Consider the following 23,149-nt stretch of genomic DNA (forward strand, 5'->3'; position numbering starts at 1 on the left):
ATATATATATATATATATATATATATATATATATATATATATATATATATATCACACTCAATCACTTCTGCTCTACTAGATTTGATAACAGCAGTCTTGCGATACTCCTTTAATAAAATATTGTTTCGTTGTTTGTGTTTATAAATTGAATTACGCGCGTTCCCAGAGTTAACATGTTGAAACTGCCTGCCCCTAGTCCTAGTCAGGGTCTATATTTAACAGACCTAGTGGCCATACAAGGTCGTGGCTTGACGCTCCAATCTGCAGAGTGGCAGCATTATTTTTGTTCAGTGAAGTCCCGTCCTGTCGGCTGCCCCATACCCGCCGCTGTGCCTGGATTTTCACTGGCTTCTCGTTTTTTTGGAGTGTGCTCCTTCTTCTTTTTGCAAAAGCAACTTTGACTTGGTAAGTGACTTTGTATTTCTAATTGACGCTAGGCCTGGCCCAAATATAGGAAGTAGGCTAATGTGTTAAAACCATCCAACTGTCTATAACAACTTAATCTAAATTTATGAATTAGTTACCACCACAACAGACAAAACTAGTTGATCATATGATTGTATGGTGTCTGCCATTATACTTTGAATACTAGGAACGTTTTTCTAGGACTATTTAATTTTTGCTATTTTGATATTAAGTCGATTTATGTCATTTTAATTTGAACAAGAATGTGTCTGGTACTATTTTTGGAACTGTAAACAAAGATACATAGACAAATGTCTTGGATATGTGTGTTGGCCCATACATTGTTTCTGAAAAATAATAGTGGACTTACAAAAAAAAAAAAAAGTGCATACAAAGCATGTATTTTGGTGTACAGCTTTTGACTGGGCAGTACTCTCAAAGAAACATAAATGTACCTTATTTACCACTAAAGATGCAGAGTAGTACCTTAAGGGTATTACTACACTAAGGTACAAAGATGTCCCTTTAAGGTTATTGCCCCAGGGACAAGCTGCTATACCCCATAAGGCCATAAATCTTTACACTTTTTTTTTTCTGACAATGCATATTCATGATTAAAATTGTGTTTGGAGTCAGGTGTTGTTTTTTGTGCATTTGAATTAACATTCATTGGGAATTGTACTTGAGACTGCAAGCAGAGAGAGAAAGGGTCCTTGGGCCGATCTAAAAAGCACCTCAGGATGTCAGAATCCTTAAAACTACAAAAGGAACAGCAGCAACGGGACCTTGAGACACGCTTTGAGAGCAGCTACCACCAAGGCTCCCTGTCATCTGTTAGCCGCCAGTCTTATGCTGCTTATGTGAGCAGCAGCAGCAGTAGCAGCAGCCATGGGTAAGAGGACATAGGGGACATTCTCCCTGTGCTCATGCTGCCCTGAAGATTGGCCCCTGTAGAGCAACCCCCTCACAAGCACTGCTTTTTAGCTACAAGTGCTTTTATAACACATTCCATGCTGCTTACTTGAAAATGTGTGCATCATATGAAGTGCCTACATCATAACCCTTTCATTATAAGCTTATGATTTTTGTTTGCTTTAAAACAAAATAGCAAAATACCTCTAAAAATCTGTTGTTTTTGTGTTGGAAGTTACAAGCCTTTCTGTTTCACTAATGTTACAAAGAACACTGATGCATTTTCTTTCATTATCTGTTTCATTTTGTGATGACCGCAAATTACATCAGCGCTTATTGCAGTAACAAAACTATAACTATGACCAATGACAACATAGATTCTAAAATCAAGTCATATATAAAAAGACTTTGTTTTTCTTTGGTATATGCAGAGATATAGATTTTCCCTACACTCTCAAGCTTCTTATATATTTTATAGATCTGTATCTGATTGTACAAACAGATGCACTGCCTCACACTCATTTCATTGGTTGAGCAAATGTTGCTGTGTCTGACTGATTCTCACTTTGTTTACACTATAAATAGTTTGTAATATTGTGATTTATTTCTACGCTAGTTGTTTTGGTTCATAGCTTATAACTTTTTGTTGAATATTTAAAAAAAAATCCTTATGGAGAACATGCATGGAAACAAATACTTAAAAAAAAATAAGCCAGCTGAGTGTGCTGTGGCTGTTGTGCTTTCTTGATGCTCACAGTCATTAGAACTATGTTTATATATAGGTCAGAATCTTTTGTTATAGAGGAACATATGTGCTCTTGAGGATTCCATGATACCATGACCCTGTTGCTGGAAGAATTTGAGCCTCTGTGGGAGTGAGCCAAAGTTATTAATGGTCTTAGAGATTATTTATGGTCACTGAAACTTGAAATCACAGTAGTTGAGCTGAGCTGTAACTGTACATGAACTGTACATCACTTTGCTGCTTGAGGTGGCTTGGTGATGAAGATGAAAATTCTCATCATTTACTCACCCTTGTTTCGTTACAAGCCTGTATGATTTTCATTCTTTTTTGGGGCATTAAAGAAGACATTTTGAGTTTGGTCCCAGCCATCTTCAAAATGTCTTCATTTGTGTTCCACAGAAGAAAATAAGTCATACAGGCTTGTAACAACATGTGAAATGATGAAACAATTTTATTTTTGTTGAGCTACTGTATCTGTTTAAGGGGTTAGAGGAAGGTGCAACAAAACTTTTTATTATTAGTGTTCATGTTGTTTTTTGGTTCTTAGTTGATGTTTGGATTATAAATTTAGTTATTTTTTGTGAAATTGGAGTGCTTTTTGACCTTGAATTTAATGATTATCAACTTAAACGTTCAAGGCCCACAAAGTCAGGACATTGTTAAAATAGTCAGAACACTTTAGAACGCTGGCATCTGTGTCAGCAGCACCACGCATGCATTGTGGTACTATCATGACCGTGTGTTCAAGACGGACACGGAAGAGAAAAAATGGTTTAATAAAGTCTTTTTTTGTTTTCTTTGCGCACAAAAAGTATTCTTGTAGCTTCATAAAATTACAGTTGAACCACTGATATCATATGAACTACTTTAACGATGTCAGAAAGCTCTTGGATTTCAACAAAAATGTCTTAATTTGTGTTCTGAAGATGAATGAAGGTCTTACGGGTTTGAAACGACATGAGGGTGAGAAATTAATGACAGAATTATCATTTTTTGGTGAAAAATCCCTTTAAGGTAGAACAGTATTTGAGCTCTTAGAAATCAGAAATTGCCACATGTATGCTTTAAATATGGCAAACCAAACACTTATATGGTCCATTAATGTTTTTATAGGTTCCTGACAGCAATACTGTTTTGTATTTAAATATTTGTTGTGATTGTATTTTATTATTTTTGGATTTAATTTTTTTATTTTTTTATTGTATTTGTTTGTTAGAACAAATTGCAAAATATGCACTTTGTATTATTGTATTACTTATGAAACAATCCACATATGGCTTAGAATCTGCTGTAATCCTAAAATATGTTGTAACAGTGTAAGAGATAAAAGGATCAGCCTCACAAATAGCAGACAGAGCTCTATGTTTTATCTATAAATCATTCCAAAGCCCATAATGCCGGTGGCAGTTGTGAGTGACTGTCAGGATCATATGCATACTAAATGGTTTATCTCCGGCTGACATGACATTTCAAGTAATGTTTGTTTCCAGCTGGTCATGATCTTTCTTTATCGCAATTAACAAAATGTACATTAAAAGAAGAAAAAATGTAATATAGTATTATTTTTTTAATATTTTTTGGTGTGCTAATGAGGAACATTGTAACAAGGATGATGTGCGCACACACAGTAACAATATCCTGGGGTACTGTATATTGATTTAATTGCTTTTTCTAAAGTGCTGCTTATTTCAGGCTTTTTCATTTATTTTTTAATAAATGCTTAATTTAGTGGATGCCTCTGCTAATATTTACTTTCCACTAACACACTAAGACTGACTTTCAAGTGACTCTGTTCCATCCTATTCCATTAACCCTGCTGAAATATAGAACCTTTTGTTCCATTAGCGTTAGGAGGATTTAAGAAAAAAAAAATGCAATTGACATTTTATGATGGAATAATGGAATGAAGTGTTTTCAGCCATGCACAAAATCTTTGATGCATTTTGCCATATAATCCAACTGTGTGTTTATTGGTGTTGTTGATGTTCACTGTTGTTTAGGCACAAGATCTCAAAAAAGGAGAAGAAACTGAGCACTCTCTCTAAGAAAGAAAAGCGCTCGTACCTGGCTGTAGACAAAGAAGACGAGGTCATTGGATACGTTGTGCCAGTCTTCAGAAGCAGGTGGTTGCATGGATTTAATAATTTTGTTGTTGTTGTTTTTTTTGTTTCAGTTGACTGTATTAAACCTGACTGGAAATTCTGTCATCGTCTATCCTTCATGTCTATGAAACTCATTAGACCTTTTTTAAGTTAAGTCAGGAGTTGATCCTACGTCCCTTTGCTGGCTAATTGAAAACTGTACGTCTAGACTAACATGGATCTCATATGTCAAACAGTATTAGTCAATATTGGCTCAGGCTGCTCATTTAATTATTCTTTTCCATTAGTCATTTGGCTACCCAGGATCTGATGGAGACTCAGGAGGAGGTGAAGGAGGAGGGTGTGGGGTATGTCGTCATGAGGAACCTGTTCTCCAGGGAGACTGACTTCAAGATGAGAACTGTGAAGAAGTCCAGAGAGACCAGTTTGAGAGAGTCTGCTGAACGCATGGCTCTGAGCAGGAAGGTTTGACCTAAAATGTTTAAAGAGATGCTTATATAAAACATTGCGCCTTTAACTGTTAAAAAGTTTGATGCAACTTTTTGTATCCCAAAACTGTATATTAAGGCTTATTGTAGAAGAAGTTAGTCAGACGAACTATTCCAGCAGTGTGAGAATTTGTTTGATTGTTTTATTTTATGTTGTTTTTTACACAAGATTCATGAGAAAGAAGAATTCCAAAAGAAGATGAACCCAGATAGTTTGACTCACCCTCCGGAGTTCATCGTGAAACCACGTGGCCAGACCGTGTGGGAGGGGAAGAGTGTGACGCTGCACTGCACGGTGGCTGGATGGCCCAAACCCCGCGTGGCCTGGTCAGAAACACTTCAATTCCAGCATTACTGGATAGAAATAATCATTTAACCCAGGTTTAATTTAACTCTGTTCTGTAATCCTTCCTTTTCAGGTACAAAAACAATGTTTTAATTGATGCTAAGTCTCACCCTGAGAAATACTTCACAGAGAGCCAATACAACATGCATTCTCTGGAAATCAAGAAGTAAAGAAAATTTTTATGTTGTTTAAAATGTTTGCGAAAGTTAGTTTGTGATTTTTTTTTTTTTTTTTCATTATATTCCAATAAATACATGGGATGATTTCATTTCTTAGTAATATCAGATGCATGAAAAAGATAAACATTAAAGGCATGACTGTTATTTTTGATTCCCTTAAAATGATATATTATATTATATTGAAATGATATTAAAATGATTCTTGTGGGTTGCAGTTGTAATTTTAGCGACACTGCTGAGTACCGAATCTCTGCACTTAACGTGAAGGGAGAAAGTTCTGCGTTTGCTTCTGTCATTATTAAAAGTGAGTATTTCACTTTTTTAATGGATTTTTGAATACTTTTTTACATCTGCTCAAAATCAAACTGTTGTGTATTGATGATGACTCCAATCTGGTCTTCAAAAAATAAGAAGCAAATAATGAAGATTGGATTGAACATTCTATTAACCTGAATTATATATATTTTTAGTTAATGAAGGACATAATTAAGGGGTCATCTGCAGCACAGGCACAAGTTGTACTCATATTCTACTGCATGTAGAAACTGTGCTTATACTTGTGCGTAAGTCACTCTGCTCTGGTTTACAGCTGCTGTCCTCTTGGCGTTCTATTTTAAGGCTCTTACAGCTCCTCAGTTTGTCTTGTGTTATTCTAGAGCATCTTTCCACTGCCTTTGCACAGGCAAATGCTATGAAATATCTTGACTGGGTCTTTATTATTTAATGTTGTTTGGTGTATCAATCATGTACGCCAAGGTCAAACAGAATATTTAAAGAGAAGCAGTTGGTTCTGTTTGCAATGCACCATGCAGTTATACAGTTTCATTATCATACATTTTTCATTTAGAATGCACTAAAGAGCTCATTTGCATTTTCATTCTAAAGGATTCAAAGAAGGAGAAGAAGTGGCTGAAAGGCCCCGTAAGTTTCCTATACCATATAATTCTCTTTTATGATCACATCTGTACTCATATAAAGTGTTTATATAAGTACAAATTTTATGTTTTGGTCTTTAAATTCTACACCTCATTTATAATCATTTGAATGTGTATAATAGCAATCATTTGACCTTTAAGCTGTTTCTATTCATATTCACTCAGATGGTTTCAGCCCTGAATATGGTGTGACCTTCAACACTACCATCATTGACAAGTTTGACGTTTCTTTTGGCCGTGAGGGAGAGACCATGAGTTTGGGCTGTACAGTCATTGTCTACCCCACTGTGAAGCGCTACCAGCCAGAGATAGTGTGGTACAGAAATGGTAAGTATGAATGCTAAGTGCATTTTAAAAAGATACTTGCAAATTTACTGAAGCATTAGTCACCATCTCCTAACCCTTGTCCTCCTATGTGCTCTTAATATGCAAGAGCTATTAATTAAAGTGCGGTTTACAGTCTATAATGATCCCTTTTCTTCATCAGGTGTCGCCTTGTCACCTTCTAAGTGGGTGCAAATGCATTGGAGTGGTGAGCGAGCCACTTTGACTCTTGTGCATCTGAACAAAGAAGACGAGGGTCTCTACACTCTGCGTGTCAACACCAAGTCAGGCTTTGACACCCACTCTGCCTATGTGTTTGTCAGAGGTGAGACCTGTCTGCTTGTGCCGAGTACTCATATGTTGAAAGGAAATGTCTTCTTGTCCTTGCACAAGCTGTGAGCACTGTATCTTTAAGAGTTACCACATGTATTAGGTTTCTCTCTGGGAATGCTGCTTCTATCTTTGGTTGACAGCACTAAAGGCAGCCAGCGTGAAGTACAAGTTACACTACCATTTAAAAGTTTGGGGTCAGTAACTTTTTTTGAAAGAAGTTAATACATTTATTCAGTAAGGTCACATTAAATTGATCAAAAGTGACATTAAAGACCATTAAAAAAGATTTCTATTTCAAAAAAATGCTGTTTTTGTGCTTTATATATCAAAGAATCCTGAAAAAAAAGTATCCTGGTTTCCACAAAAAGAATAATAAGAATATGAATAAAAATATGAAATGTTTCTTGAGCAACAAATCGGCATATTATAATGATTTCTGAAGGATCATGTGATACTTAAGACTGAAGTAGTGACTGCTGAAAATTCAGCTTTGCTATCACAGGAATAAATAAAAAAGGAAATAATATATTATTGTATTTAATAATATTTCATAATATTATTGTTTTACTGTATTTTTCATCAAATAAATGCAATAAATGAGCATAAGCGACTTCTTTTAAAAACATTAATACTTGTACTGACCCCAAAGTCAAAATTTCATAGTCTACATTTTTAATTAAATATATAAAATCAGAAATAAAATTTTAATATTTAAGAGTTTTATTTATTTATACAGTGCAAAGCTACCTGAAAAACTGTGCGCAAGTGCACCGAGGGCAAAAGCTGCTTTAAACGCAAAAGATGGTCACACCAAATGTTGATTTTAATTTAGTTAATAGAAGTTAATTGATAAAGAAAATCTATTTATGACAATATTTTTTGAAAGCATCCTAATTTTACAGCTTTTATACACAAGTGCCTCAAATATTTTAAAAATACTGTAGCTTTGCAGATAGGTTTCTTGAAGCAGTTTGGAGACGTTGCCACGGCTCTTCTGGATTTAGTCTGTCTCTGTTTGTTCAAATCAAATTTGATCCATTTTATTTGATTTGAGGCTTGTTGTTGGCTCGTGAATGGTACAAAATAAATGGTTTTAGAAAGTATTTGTTTTTGACATCATCTTTTAAACCCTTAAGGCTTACATAAGGAGATAATTAAAACACTTCCTAAGTTAAGAGAGAGCTGAAATTAGCTAGCTATGTTCACAGAGCGGAGGCGTTGTCGTGTATCTTACTTTGCCATAATTAGATGTGACAGCAGGGCGCAAATCAAGCTGATTTGTGTGTATCAGATGCTGATGTGGAGGAGGAGGGGGTTCCTGTTGCTCCTCTTGATGTGCGCTGTCATGATGCTAATAAAGACTATGTGGTTGTTACCTGGAAGCAGCCAGCAGTGGAGGGCAGCAGTTCCATCATTGGCTACTTTATTGACAGGTGAGTCATATGCCATCAGCAATGAGACCATAGAGCTCGCATCAGTGCTTATCATTTAAATATTTCTGTACAGGTTGGAGGTTGGCACTCATCATTGGACCCAGTGTAATGACACTCCAGTGAAGTATGCCCGTTTTCCTGTCACTGGGCTTATTGAGGGCCGCTCCTACACCTTTAGGGTCCGAGCCCTCAACAATTCTGGTGTGAGCCACCCGTCCCGGGCCTCTGACCCTGTAGTTGCCATGGATCCATCAGACCGTGCCCGCTTTAGAGGTGAAGGATATATGAATAAAGACTAAAGAACAAAGAATTAAAAGTGAAGAACAAAGCCAATCAGTTTTGCCTATGAGAATAAGTATGTTTTTTATTTATTTTTTTCACAGCTGGTCCCTCGGCTCCATGGACTGGAATGATCAAATTCACTGAGGAAGACCCCACAGGTAAAATAATACACTAACTTGATAATAGTCTTTCATAATTTTGTCTAAGTACATTACTGTTCAAAAGTTTGGGGTTTGTAAGATATTTTCGTTTATTAATTACGTTTTTAAAAGAAGTCTCTTATGCTCAACAAGGCAGTATTTATACAATAAAACAGTACATTTTTAAATATTTTTTTTTTTTACAGATTTAAAATAACTGTTTTCCATTTGAATATATTTTAAAATGCAGTTAATTCCTGTGATGACAAAACTGAATTTTTAGCATCATTACTTCAGTGTTCAGTATCACATGATCCTTCAGAAAAAATCATTCTTATATGCTGATTTGGTGCTCAAGAAACATTTTTTTTAAATTATTATCACAGTTATTGTCAAAAATTTGGATTATTTGTTCGAAAGAACAGTATTTCTTTTAAATGGAAATCTTTTGTAACACTTTTAATATCTTTAAGTGACAGTCCCTGAATAATTTTTTTTTTATTATTTACTTTGTTATTGATATAATGTGATTTATTGATAAGTTTATTTTAGTGATCTTGTACTTTTGAACAGTAGTGTGAATTAATTAAATAAAATACAGAAAATTAAAATCAGTTGTTTTAAATTCCTCAAGTAAATCTAGGCTTTGCAGCATTACAATGGATGTTATAAAAATGGATATTCATTTATAGATTCTCTTGCATTTAACAGTTTTATTAAATTATTAACTAAAGATTGACTTGAAGTTAAGTGTTAGATGTCAGCAAAGACAATGGAAATGTAAAAAGAGAGGGGAAATAATGTGTGGCGGTCACTGTCTCTTTCAGTGGGGGTGGTTCCTGGTCCATCTACTGACCTGGCTGTCACTGAGGCTACTAAGAGTTATGTGGTACTGAGCTGGAAGCCACCCATCCAGAGAGGACATGAGGGTGTCATGTATTATGTGGAGAAGGTGAAGCAGAATGTTCCATATAAAACATTTGATTTTTTCCTTGAATTGAGTTTGGACATTTTTAGACTGTCAAATGTTTTCCCAGTGCTTGGTGGGTACAGATACATGGCAGAGGGTGAACACCGGGATGCCAGTGAAGTCCCCCCGCTTTGCCCTGTTTGACCTTGCCGAGGGCAAATCCTACAGCTTCCGTGTCCGTAGCTGCAACTCTGCTGGAGTTGGAGAGCCGTCGGAAGAAACTGGGGCGACTACTGTGGGAGACAGATTGGGTGAGTATTAGCACTTGACACAAAAAAGAAAATAGGTTGGTGACACATGTTCTGAATTGCATGATAGCGAGTATGTTTCAAGACTGCTGTGACAAGTGCCTCAAAGGGCTTCTAATCCTACGTGGCATGAATTTGGGATGAGACCAGCAGTATCAGTTCAGAAGATTACCATTCAAGGGTTTGGGGTCAGTATACTTTCATTCCAGCACAGACACATTAAATTGATCAAAAGTGACAGTAGAGACATTTATCATGTTTCAAAAGATTTCTCCATAATTTCTGTTCATTAAAGTATCCTGACAAAATGTATCATCGTTTCCACAAAAATATGAAGCAGCAAAACTGTATTTAACATTGATAATAATAAGAAATGTTTCTTGAGCTCCAAATCAGCTTATTTGAATGATTTCTGAAGGACCATGTGACACTGAAGACATGGGTGCTAAAAAAATCAGCTTTGCCATCACAGGAATAAATTACATTTAAAATATAAAACTGTTCTTTAAAATTGTAAGTTTTGACAGTAAATACATTTTAATAATAAATAAATGCAGTTTTGGTGAGCATAAGAGACTTTAAAAAAATATAAATCTTACCGACCCCAAACTTTTGAAACGGTAGTTTTATGTCTAGAGAAATGTTTTGTTTCAAAATAACAACAACAAAAAAATTCACGATAGGCATGATCTTGTTAATGTAAGTGTGAGTATGGCTTGCCTGGAAATCATATGAACCCCATTCTTTGTCTTTTATTTGATATGATTTTTTTTTTATTGTTGTTGTTTTTAGACCTGCCCTCTGTCCCAGGGCCTGTTATTCCCATCAGAAACACTGACACATCTGTAGTTGTGTGCTGGGGGGCATCTAAGGAGGTTAAGAATCTGGTGGGCTATTACATCGAGGTCAGCGTCAGTGGCAGTGGCGTTTGGGTTCCCTGCAACAACAAGCCAGTCAAAGGCACTAGGTATGTTTGATATTTTTTCTAATAACTTACAATAAAGCATTTTATATAGATATTTATAGCAAGCATAACTTGTGTTCTGGTGTGCAGGTTTGTGTGCCACGGGCTGAACACTATGGACAAATGCGTGTTTAGGGTGAAGGCTGTGAATGCTGCAGGATACAGTGGAAGCAGCGCCGAATCTGAGGCCTGCATTGTAAAAGCAAGCATTGGTGAGTATTGTTGTCTACAGCAGAAGTCTTGAAACTTTTTCATGCCAAGGACCCCATATAGAGAATGAACAGGTATAACTAACAAGTAGCATGGCCTGTAATTTACATACTTAATCACAACACTTATAAATTAGTCATCATATTCTTTTTTTTTAATCTGAGATGCACAATGAAATTTTTCTGAACTGTAGCTTTTGTTTAAATGAAAAGGATAGTTCACCCAAAAATGAAAATTCTGTCAGCATTTTCTCACGGTCTACTTGTTCCAAACCTGTATTAGTTTAAACACAAAAGAAGATATTTTGAAGAATGTTGGTGAACAAACAGTTCCATAGTATTTTTATCCATTTCATTTGAACTGTTTGGTTACCGACATTCTTCAAATATCTTTTGTTTTAAACAGAAGACAGAAACTCATACAGGTTTTGAACAACTTGAGGGTGAGTAAATGATGACAGAATTTAAATTTTTGGGTTAACTTTCCCTTTAATTTGAACCATGTGTGTAAGGCATCCAGTGTGTAGATTTCATGTTGTCTGTTATATCTTTGGGAACGAAACCATTTAAAAAGCATTTCATATCTATGATTCATTCTTTCCCTGATGTATGCCAGCACTTGGAACCATACTAGTACAAAACCATTCTCCATATTCCTCTTATGTTCATTACCCTCTCGCTTAGCATTCAGTGCCATTAAAAAGTCACCATTGTACTGTATATAATGGCTGTGCTATTCAAACTTTGCATACCACCAAGCTAAAAATACAAAGCCTGCATGCTGCATGAACATATTATTAAAACGAGTCCTGCCTCTGCATGCCCTGCCCTGCTATCAGAACTCCTTTAATTCCCTTAGAAACACACAGTCATTACCTGAGTGTATGCTGCGTGACACAAACATCTAGGTACTAAGATTAACAAAGCAGCCATGTGAAAGAGACAAAAAGGGTATCTCGTTAACTATCCCAGACAGCTAAATGCACGTTGACTGAAAATCAGACAGTGTGCCTCTGTGTTGTCATGTGTCTGTGCTGTGTGTCTGTTTGCTGAATAACTGCAGGGTGTGTAATGCAAACCTATGCATGAGCAGGATGGCTGGTAGAACAAGCTGAGCAAAGGTCATCCTTCGTCCTGAGCACAGTGAGTATATTCCTGTTCAGACTGTGACAAATCTGTGTATCATTATGTGTCATGGACAGGTGGATGAATCTTGGTCACAATTGTCATTTTACAAAATTTCAATTTTCTGCTTTAAAGGACAAAAAGGATTTTTTATTTGAAAATTAAAGAAATGTTATCAGTAGTTTATAGAATAAAACAATGTTTATATTATTCAAACACATACCTAGAAATAATATATCCAGAGAAACTCATCATTTTGCAGTAGTTTATATGTGTGTGTGTGTGTGTGTGTGTGTGTGTGTGTGTGTGTGTTGTTATTTATTTATATATAGCATTATAAATTTATATTATTTATATATAAAGCATTATATGTATATATATATATATATATATAAACAATTACATTTTCCCCATTCATTCACTATATTCATTCACAAAGTAAAATGTAATAACAAATAATATTTTTGTACTCCAGTTAAGAGAATGAAATTTAGATTTCAGTAGCTTACTTTTATATTTTTTCTATCACAATTAAAAAAAAATCTGTAGAACAGACTTGATTTTCTTGAAAAGTCACAAAATGAAAAAAACGTCTTAAAGAGATCTTTTCTAATAGTCTTTATTTTAATAATGCAAGATATAATTTCTATTATCTACTGTTTTTGTGGTTAAATTTGACCTAGACAGGCTATATATAACAGGATTTATATAACAGGAGTTATATAACAAGTGCTGCATGCTTTCTGATAGTCTGAACAGCATGAAAATATTCTAAAATTATTATTTTATTATTATTATTTATTATTACGAACACGCAACAGCAAAATTTCAGGTCATCAGACTTTGATATGCTGATGTCCCACTATGAAGATACACAACAGATCTTGTACTCTTTCAAGAAGAATTATTTGTTTGGGTAACATGTAAAACAGCCAATGTTTGAATGATTGTTGGGCTAAACTAAGTCTTGTCTTTCTGCAGCCGTCCCAAGCCCTCCCACTGGTGTGACCCTGCAGGAGAGGGTCCGTGACTACATGGTGCTGGCCTGGCAAGCTCCTGCTAATACTGGTGGAGCTGACATCAAAGGTTACTACCTGGACTACAGAACAGTGAAGGATGGAGTCACAAGCAAGTGGCATGAAATTAACCTCCAGGCAGTCACTGGCACATCTTATAAAGTAGGTCATAAGATCAAAGTGCTGGATATATGACGATTTGTGGGTTTATTTAGTTTAATAAAATTAAAAGCTTTCATAAAGTTACTGTATGAATTATGATCACATTCACAATGCACATGGTGCTGAAGACTGATCTGAATAACTGTTGTCCCTATTCCTGTCTCATTGACTTAGGTGACAGACCTGAAGGAAAACGTATTCTACCAGTTCCAGGTGCGTGCAGTCAATCGGGCTGGTATCAGTGAATCCTCCATACCCACTGTCCCCTTGGAGTGCAAGGAATGGACTGTGGCTGTTCCAGGTAAACCAGTCAGTATTTATGTCAGGCAATGAGATTTTTAAAGACATATGTCCTTGTTCAAATCAGTACATGGGAGAGATTAGAATGGGGAGGAGACAGACCACTCATAGGTGATGAAGGAAATGATCAAGGAGAAGAAATCATAATGTTCAATATGATATATGAGCTACAGGAGTGTAAATTGCCTTTTTGAGTTTGTTTACTCTATAACAGTGGCTGCTAACTTTTTTGACTCTAAGGCCAAATTTATTCACACCAGTATTCAAGGCCCAATGATTTTTCCAGCTGTTCATTATTTAATAAATTAGGATTAAGAAATAAAAAAAAAGAATAAGGATAATTTTTACTTTTTTCTTTTCTTTTTTTTTCTGCCAAATAAAATATTTAGTTAGTTATATATAATATTATAGTTAGTTTGGCATAACTGAAATAAAAAGTGAATTATACAAATGACAAAGCAGTTTTATCCAAATGCTTGTTCTTTATAAAAAAATAAAAATAATTTTTTTTAATCTTGAAAAAAACATATTTATTAATTAATTACATTTATTTATTTGTGCTCATTTTAATGCTTGTTTTTTCTTATTTAAAAAAAAAATAAAAAATCTTTTTACATTCTTAGGATTGAAAGAGGCTGTTCTGCCTATTAACTATTTAAGGTGCTGATTTGCCACTAAAGGGACTTGGGTTCAATTTAGTCAGCAATAATCACAGGTTTTTTGTCCATTTTACCTGCGGTGATGTATCACAGGTGTTTCTCTCTGTGCATTTGACTTTTTTAACAAACTCAGGCCCTGCTCATGGCCTCCGTGTCCAGGAGGTGCGTAAAGACTCTGTGGTGCTTCTGTGGGAACCACCTACATTCAATGGCCGCAGTGCTGTGACTGGATATTATGTAGACTATAAGGAAGAGAATGGCAAATGGAGATGTGTCCAAGAGAGATCCACAAAAAATACTTACATGAAGGTAATAAATGAGATTTTTTTAGTTCTCACAGTTTAGTCATTTATTTTTACAGTATGTATCTCAAGTTCTGTTTTTAGAAAGGAGACAGAACTGTTCCCATGGCTTAATTGCACACCAGTTTCCTAGAACTGGCTTCTGTTTTTAATGATGTTTTTTGTTTCTTTATTTTTTTGTGTTGAGACATTTAGTTGTTATTTAAAAAAGAGAACGAACAAAATGTCAGAGGGCGTTTACTCATCTTAGTTTTCTTTGTTTGATAAAGGTAACTGGTCTCCAAGAGGGTGTTTCCTACAGGCTGCGCGTCCATGCTAAGAATCTGGCAGGTGTTGGTGGACCCTCAAAGGCAACTGATGCAATTTTGGCTGAGACTCGCCCTGGTGAGGTTTTATTATAGGACATGGATAGAGCTGTGCGGTAGAGGAAAACATCTGTCACTCACCACCTGTACTTCTAATTTTGTTACACATGTTGGGTTCTCCTCAGGAACCAATGAGATTGTGGTGGATGTGGACGACGATGGTGTGATCTCTCTGATCTTTGAGTGCTCCGATCTTAAAGAGAACTCTCAGTTTGTGTGGTCTAAAAACTACGAGGCCTTCACTGACACTTCTCGTCTCACCATTCAGACTGCTGCGGGCAGGTGAGTTGACTTCTGAAATAATACAGTCATGCATAGTTTCATAAACTTTCATATTTTGTTGAGATTGACTGTTTTTTGTATACCCAGTAACCTACATGTAAAGAAATACCTAGATCTGCAAGTGAATTGTATGTATCACTGTTGACAGAACCATTCATTTACCTTTATTTAGGTCCAGAGCCATCTTTAATGACCCATCTTTGGAAGACTTGGGCACTTACTCTTGCTTTGTGACTAACACTGATGGTGTCTCTGCCAGCTACACGCTCACTGAGGAAGGTGAGTCACTTTCCTTAAATCTGTGGTGATATTCCATCCCATTACATTTCTTTGAGTGACGCTCATGCTCAAGAAGGGAAAACATGAAGATCACTACTTCTTAATGTCAACTGAGAGTACAGCAGCTGCCGATTCCTTTTCCATAAACAACAAACAAATGATTCCACACAAAACAAATAATTCACGTCAATAATCTGTTTTTTTTCATAGAAAGTTTACATCTCGTAAGTTGATTACGTGCAATGTTGTTTATATTTTGTAGGACTTAAGCGCTTGTTGGACATCAGCCATGACCACCAGTTCCCCAGTAAGTGGTTTATCTAGACATTTTTATAGTATAGTCAATATGCATACTTAATATGCATTTACAAGTCAGTAGGTTGTTTTATGTTAATTGAGCAATTTTCTGCAGTAATTCCCTTCAAAAGTGAAATGGCCATTGAGCTGCAGGAGAAGGGTCGTGTGCGTTTCTGGGCCGAAGTTGGCAAGTTCACTTCTAATTGCCAAGTGGAGTACGTGTTCAATGACAATATCATCCATGAAGGAAGGGTAAGACATATCAGAACATTTTAGCTCCAGTGGACTTCACAAACTAATATTAATTATCATGTAAACTTGAACAGCATACATGATGATGTTTTTTTTTTGGGTCAAACTCAGAAGTACACAATGAACTTTAACAAAACCACTGGCATTATTGAGATGTTCATGGACTTACTGGAGGTTACTGATGAAGGAACATTCACATTCAACCTCGTTGATGGCAAAGCAACTGGTCGCACCAGCTTAGTGCTTATTGGAGAAGGTGAAGTCATATTTTAATTTGTTTTGTTTTTTTGTCACTTTAGTATTTTTTGTCCAATTAGTAATGTGTGTGTGTGTGTATATATATATATATTATTTTCAAATTCAGAGGTGTCCAGAAGTCTGAAACCATTAGTTAAAATGCTTCTAATTCATATTTTTTTTAATAAAAAAATCATAATTTTTCTGTCCCTTTCTGTCACTCATTCACTGGAGTAAATAATAATAATGATGAGAATTATTATTATTAAAAGCACAACAATTTGAGTGAATAATTAGTGATATAGAAACAGTCTTAACTTATTTCTCATTTATTTTACATCATAACTTTTGTTGGTTATTAAATCATTTTAACTTAGATTCTGAATCCCAGATTTGGAGCCCACCATATATTTGTGTTCAACCCATTATTAAAACCAGTGAACCATTAGTACATCTCACTAGTACTGCATCCTAACAGAGTTTTATATCAGTATGTCCTTTAGAGGGCAGAAGAGTACCGTTTATAACTCCAAATCCAAATGAACTAGACAGGTGGGGTGACAAGAAATGTGTTTTGTGATCTAGCTCCGGGGAATGCTTATGAATGGACTCTAAACAGAATTCAAAACTCAAAATAAGCTGTATTCTGCACGCTTTGATCATTTCCTTCTATTTTTAATAATGTTGTTTTGCAGAGTTTGCTGAGCTTCAGAAGAAATCTGAGTTTGAGAGAGCAGAGTGGGTCAGAAGGCAAGGTACGCTGTCTTTACACTGTTTTGTTTGTGTTAAATCACACTTTAGTTGTTGAATGTCTAAAAATATTCTCCCACACACAGGTCCTCACTTTGTGGAGTATCTCAGTTTCGAGGTCACTCCAGAATGTGATGTGCATCTGAAATGCAAGGTAAGGCTCTAGGAATCAAAGATGGGAACATGAAACCATCTGTCAATGCCTCAGGTTGAAAAGATACTTGTTAAAATCCCTTTTTCCATCTTTCTTCCGCTATAGGTTGGAAACATCAAACCTGGCACTGAGATTGCCTGGTTTAAGGATGGAATTGAGATTGAAGAGGATGATGAGGATGCTAAGAAGATCGGAAAATCTGATGACGTGTTGATCTTTGACATTGGCAAGGTCAGACTTGGTTGGGCAATGATAAGGCTGTGTTCGAGCTGGGATTCCAGCATCTGTATGATTATTATAATGAATGCATTTTTGCTGAATGCAGTATTTTACATATGCTACAGGCTTTGCTACGCAAAAAGCCACTCTCCTCTCTGACACACGGGCTCATAAATGATGAGATATTTGCATAGTACTGAAGAATCTTTCTTTTCTTTGTTCCTTTAGACTTGATTCATTCATATTTTTCAATGAAAAGTGATCTTTGTAATCTTTTATCCACATTTAACAACTCGCTCTTCTAAAATGCCCTTCATTTTCATCCAACATCACCTGCGTTGGAAAATTAGCAACTTAGGCTTAAGCTTGTTTTAGGCTACTTTTTACGTAATCCAAGGTTTCAAAAATCTTGGCAATAGTTAACGCAGCAATGTTGTGATGGTTAATGTTAATGTAATGAAGGATACAGCATTATTAGTAATAAAATTACATTATTGAAGTTAAATAGCCCTTGGAGAAATATGTAAGTGCATATGCACCTGTGTTGGATTCTATCATGAACGGACAGGATGGAAAACCTATTCAATTATTTATAACATTTATCAACATTTATGTCCATATATTATAAATATATGGTTCTTCCGTGTGTGTACCTTGGTTTTTAAAGGAAGCCAGTTCCTGAATTCAGTCAGATTTGGATGGCAGCTTGGTTAAGTAATGCAAATTATCATATTATGTGCAATCTGACCTCCATTTTGTAATATTAATGGGTTATAAATATTGAAAGCCATCTTAGTTTGTCTGAATTCAACTACCTATAAGGTGCCAGTCCAGTTGGACTGAGAGAGGGGTGGATTTAATGCATGCTGCAGAAGAGGGGCAAACTCCCTTGCCACTCCAGTAGGGGGCGCTGGCATTAACTGCAATGTTTGTTTGATTCGCAGCTTGTTATTAAGAGCGAAAAGGCACAACGGAAAAAGAAACCTGCAACCGAAGAAAGTCCAAGCAAGCCAAAAGTCTGGAGCTTTGATTAAGTTGCCATCAGTGTTGATATGTTGTTATTTGTGATGGTGCTGTCTTCTCCTCTCTTACTCTGTTTGCCTGCAGCATCCTCCGCAGGAGAAAAGCTTGGCTTTTCGGTCTTTCCTGTTTCGTTTATTTAAATGTTGTTCAAAGAATGTTTTAGCTTCTGATTCGTATTGATAAAACTAGTGTCCAGTGTCTATGCCTCACTGTTCCCACAATTGCCCAACAGATTTCAAAGAAAGATGCAGGAGTATATGAGGTTAAACTGAAAGATGAAAGGGGAAAGGACAAAACTTTGCTGAACCTGACAGATGCAGGTAGGAGCCACATTGTAAAGGGGCCTGATCAAAATTCTGAATTTAAGGATTGCCATCCTTTCCGTTGAGATGCAATTTGCATCTCACAGGATGTTGAATTGGAATTTGAATTGGAATGACAGGTTGTGGAATTTACTGATTTGCAATTCAAAGAAATTCAGCACAGACATACAACAGAATTTCATTAGTCCAGCACAGAAACAAACCTGGAAAAACGACTTCTTTAGGTGTTTTGCTTGTTTCGCTCTATATGAAGACTTATTTAAAGAACTTATTTATAAGATTTATTATCTTATATTTAATATTTCATTATTAATTATAGAAATTTGTAACACATACATACATATTAAATACGCAATTTAGGCTTCATGTTGAAAAATCATTTTTATTCTTGGATTTTATGTCATTAAATTCCGATTTAAAAACAATTCACCTATCAGTAAATGCTTATTTAATTTTTTTTGTCTTTTTTCAATCCATAGGCTATTTGAATATGATTATTATCTGTTTTTTCCTAACAGGTTATCAAGCAGTGCTGAATGAAGTATTTAGAGTTATTGGTGAGTGTCATGCCATCAGTTCTTCACCACACAGTGTTATTGAATGTACAGTAACATGATGCTTCATTAGGAATGTGCTCTCATGCACTCGAATCCGATCAGTGCATGTCATGTGATTTTAATGCAATTCTTTCTCTGTTCTTGTAGCCAATTCTTCAACCGAGCTCAAGGTTATGAGCACAGAACATGGAATCATTCTCTATTCATTCGTTGTGCACTATATTGAAGATCTCCGTGTTGGCTGGCTTCACAAGTAGGCATCCTGGCGCCCTTCTCTATCTAACAGTGTGTGTGGGCTGTTTTAATGTGACTTCAGTGTCACGTTAGCCACACTGAAACAGTTTCAAACTAAATTTCTTCCCAAAACTAATCCAATCCAAAGCTCACTGTACCATATCACCATGGCCAATGACCTTGTGTGTTGCCCTTTTGTTTCTAACTGGTTCCAGAGAATCAAAGATCTCCCATTCAGACAGAGTGCAGTGTGGAGTCACCGGAGAACAGCTGTTCCTCAAAATTAACGAGCCCACTGAGAAAGATAAGGGCAAATATGCCATTGATATCTTTGATGGCAAAGGCAGCTTGAAGAGAGTTCTTGACCTGTCCGGACAAGGTAAGAGCTCAGGTGTTCCAACACAATATATAAAAAAAATCCCATATACATCCCTGTTATTACCTTTTGTATTTTTCTTTTTTTAATTATTTACCCCCCTATCATTCCACTACATAGTATGGGAGGAAGCATTTGAAGAATTCAAGAGGCTGAAGTAAGTTTAAACTAATGAAAAACTTCATATCCTATTAATGTGACAATGATTTGTTAATTTTCTACTTTTCTCTGGTTAAGACCTCCTTGAATAAGCTGTCAGAATAATCTTAAAATAGACCACCCATGAGTACGTCACAGTAGGCTTGCAGTGAAGCATTTCCTGATATTGAAAAGTGTGAGAAACATGCATCACCTTTGGGGTCACTATTTAAAGACCTAAATAACAGAGTGTTTATCTATCTTTCCTTCCTCAGGGCGGCGGCCATAGCAGAGAGAAGTAAGTGATTGTCTTTGCTGTTATTATTGTGCTCTGACAGTGTGTACATATTCGCAATGTCATGGCATGGAAGCAATTCAATTTGAATGTTTCAGTTGCAGAATCATATTCTGTCTTCAGTAGATGAAATTAATATGCCTGAACAAACATTTCAGACTCATTCCTTTAGAGAGAACAGATACTGATTTGGTTCATCGCATATTAAAACTTCTTGAAGCTGCAGCTTATTAAATGGTTTGTGTATCTGTAGACCGTGCTCGTGTGGTGGGCGGCCTGCCTGATGTAGTCACCATTCAGGAGGGCAAGGTAATACAATCAATCGTGTATGTGCCTCATATTTCATAAAGAATTTATTGATAATTTGGCCTGACATTTTATCCATCTTCACCCTTTTAATCTCTCAATCTCACCGGCAACGTATGGGGTGATCCTGTTCCTGAGGTTGGCTGGGTGAAGAATGATAAACCGCTGTTGTCTGATGATCACTACACGCTGAAGTTTGAGCACGGAAAGTTTGCCAGCATCACCATCGCTGCTGTTGCAACCATCGACTCGGGCAAATACGCCCTGCTGGTGAAGAACAAGTATGGCACAGAGGCGGCAGAGTTTACCGTCAGTGTCTACATCCCAGAGGATGAAGCGGAGAAGAAGGAGTAAAGACACGCACAGAGGGAGAGAGGGGTTAACATATGACCAGTATACCTTCCAAAGCATTTTAATTCAAAGCAGCCCCACCCACAGTGCAATCTTGTATGGTCTCCCCTTAAATAAACATTTAAATAAACATAATTTTCCCATTGTGAGCGATATTAGCTTCTAGGCTGTTCACACTATACTTAACCCAGGGTTTAAAAGGATAGTTCATCCAAATATTCAAATTCTGTCATGATTTAATCACCTTCAAGCTGTTTGAAGAAAACATTTTGAAGAATGTTGGTAACCAGTTAGTCTCGCATAGCCAGACCTTCAGACTGATGGCTGAAGGTCTGGAGTTCATGGCAGCTTTCATTGGTCAAGGCCCGCCCATGAGGCCGTTTGACCGACTTGTCAAACAACCAATCACAGTTCGTTTTGCTTAGCGTCATGTTTTGGGGCGTGGAAATGTTGCCACTATAACAGACCGGTGTGTAAAACTCTCAGACGTATTTGAAAGATTCTAAGCCGCGAACTCTAAATATTTCACATACTTTTGAAAATCCTGCAATACTGAAAAGTGCTTGTTGTCACAGATGTAAACACTTTGGCTTTCTTCTTTAGTGAGGGGGTTTGGCGCCACGGCATCTTTGTTTCCAGGTGGAACATTAAAGACGTGACACGCATGTCTCCTGGAAATCCTGTAGAATTCAACCAGTCCGATGACGACTTCGACACTCCTGAAGTGTTTCCACTTTTGTGTCCCATATGCATCAGACGTTTAGCCAACGGTCTGAGGCTGAGACTAGTAACCAGTTGACGGTAGCCATTGACTTCCATAGTATTTTTTTAATACTGTCAATGCCAATGGCTACCGTCGACTGTTTGGTTACAAACAGTGTGCGTGCCATGAGGAGGCCTGGCCCAGCAACTTTGGTCCTTGTGCCCCCCTCTAGAAATGCAAATGCCCCCCACCCCATAGTTTGTGTGGACTGGTGCCGAATCTGGTTATCAACATTCTTCAAAATAATTTTTTTCTTGGCTCACAGAAGAAAAAAAACTCATAAAAGGTATGGAACAACTCGAGAATTAGTATATGATGAGAGAATTTTAATTTTGAGGTGAAATATCCCTTTAACGTCTTTTTAAATGTGAGTTAAGAATACTCTAATGTGTTAAGCAGTGTTTCACATTTGTGACCCCGGACCATGAAACCAGTCATAATGGTTAATTTTTCGAACAAGAATAAATAAGCTTTTCATTGATGTATGGATTGTTAGGATAGGACAATATTTGGCCGAGATACAACTATTTGAAAATCTGGAATCTGAGGGTGCAAAAAAATCTAAATACTGAGTATATTGCCCTAGCAATGCATATTACTAATCAAAAGTTAAGTTTTAATATATTTACAAAATATTTCATGGAACATGATACTTTCTTAATATCCTAATGGTTTTTGGCATAAAAGAAATAAACAATAATTTTGACCCATACAATGTGTTTTTGGCTATTGCTACAAATATACCCATGCTATGTAAGACTGGTTTTGTGGTCCAGGGTCACATTTGTAATTCTGAATTTGGGGAGGGAGGTTATGAAGCCCTGCTGCCATTCTGGCTTTAGAACTATACAGTGTGAATTGCTAACCCAGGCTAATGTATGAACTGTTTGGAAAAGTAAACATATCGAGGTGTTAACCTTAAAATTGTGGTACCATGGGCATTTCTAGTGTTATAAGCCTTATAAAATATGGTCATTTCTTAATATTGGGTTTAAAAAAGTTCGCAAAGCCTATTTAGCAACTGAAAATATGCATCTCATTGCTTTATGTAACTGCAGTGTACCTGCAGTTAATAATGACACTTGGGTATAACAATATTAACATGTTTTGAATTAAAAAGCTTTGGGACTTGCTTTATTTTTAAGCATAAACTGGAACATTAGAATGTATCTCAACTGTTGTCTCATTTTAATTTAAATTGGTTGTGTAGTTTCCAGTGTCAATCTACTGCTTTGTGAAAAAAAAAAAAAAAAAATTTATTTAACAGTAGACAACAGAACATTAAAGTTACTTAACCAATAATGTAATTTGGTAAATCCTTTCTCGAAAAAAAAAATATATGTATGGATAATCTCATTTGTAGTTTTAT

The 23,149-nt window shown here is 36.2% G+C and overlaps 1 protein-coding gene across 3 annotated transcripts; it reads left to right on the forward strand.

Moving 5' to 3' along the window:
• The first annotated feature begins 249 nt into the window (after positions 1-249).
• Positions 250-23,082, forward strand: LOC109110114 (M-protein, striated muscle-like). 3 transcript variants are annotated; one of them, XM_042718414.1, is made up of 38 exons: positions 250-405; positions 1,093-1,297; positions 4,063-4,185; positions 4,452-4,629; positions 4,822-4,979; positions 5,072-5,164; positions 5,393-5,481; positions 6,063-6,098; positions 6,278-6,439; positions 6,600-6,761; positions 8,061-8,202; positions 8,276-8,475; positions 8,586-8,642; positions 9,452-9,576; positions 9,662-9,845; positions 10,635-10,809; positions 10,897-11,018; positions 13,122-13,318; positions 13,493-13,619; positions 14,411-14,586; positions 14,849-14,963; positions 15,070-15,226; positions 15,399-15,505; positions 15,768-15,812; positions 15,918-16,054; positions 16,166-16,310; positions 16,987-17,046; positions 17,128-17,195; positions 17,301-17,426; positions 18,359-18,430; positions 18,670-18,757; positions 19,279-19,317; positions 19,465-19,570; positions 19,767-19,930; positions 20,048-20,084; positions 20,341-20,363; positions 20,614-20,669; positions 20,760-23,082. In XM_042718414.1, exons 2-38 carry the CDS (start codon positions 1,146-1,148, stop codon positions 21,018-21,020), a joined length of 4,464 nt encoding a protein of 1,487 aa, XP_042574348.1. In that variant the 5' UTR covers positions 250-405; positions 1,093-1,145; the 3' UTR covers positions 21,021-23,082. The 3 variants fall into 3 exon arrangements, with proteins under 3 accessions (XP_042574348.1, XP_042574349.1, XP_042574350.1); XM_042718415.1 differs by lacking the exon at positions 18,359-18,430; XM_042718416.1 differs by lacking the exon at positions 1,093-1,297.
• The last annotated feature ends 67 nt before the right edge of the window (positions 23,083-23,149 follow it).

The sequence above is a fragment of the Cyprinus carpio genome, chromosome B2 (genome assembly GCF_018340385.1).
Source record: "Cyprinus carpio isolate SPL01 chromosome B2, ASM1834038v1, whole genome shotgun sequence".
In the NCBI taxonomy this organism is placed as follows: Eukaryota; Metazoa; Chordata; class Actinopteri; order Cypriniformes; family Cyprinidae; genus Cyprinus; species Cyprinus carpio.

Bases quoted from the DNA above. Each gene is read 5' to 3' on its own strand.
- LOC109110114 (XM_042718414.1), top strand. From the start codon at position 1,146: ATGTCAGAATCCTTAAAACTACAAAAGGAACAGCAGCAACGGGACCTT. The intron at 8,203-8,275 runs GTGAGTCATATG...ATTTCTGTACAG, and splicing joins ATTGGCTACTTTATTGACAG to GTTGGAGGTTGGCACTCATC. The intron at 13,620-14,410 runs GTAAACCAGTCA...TAACAAACTCAG, and splicing joins ATGGACTGTGGCTGTTCCAG to GCCCTGCTCATGGCCTCCGT.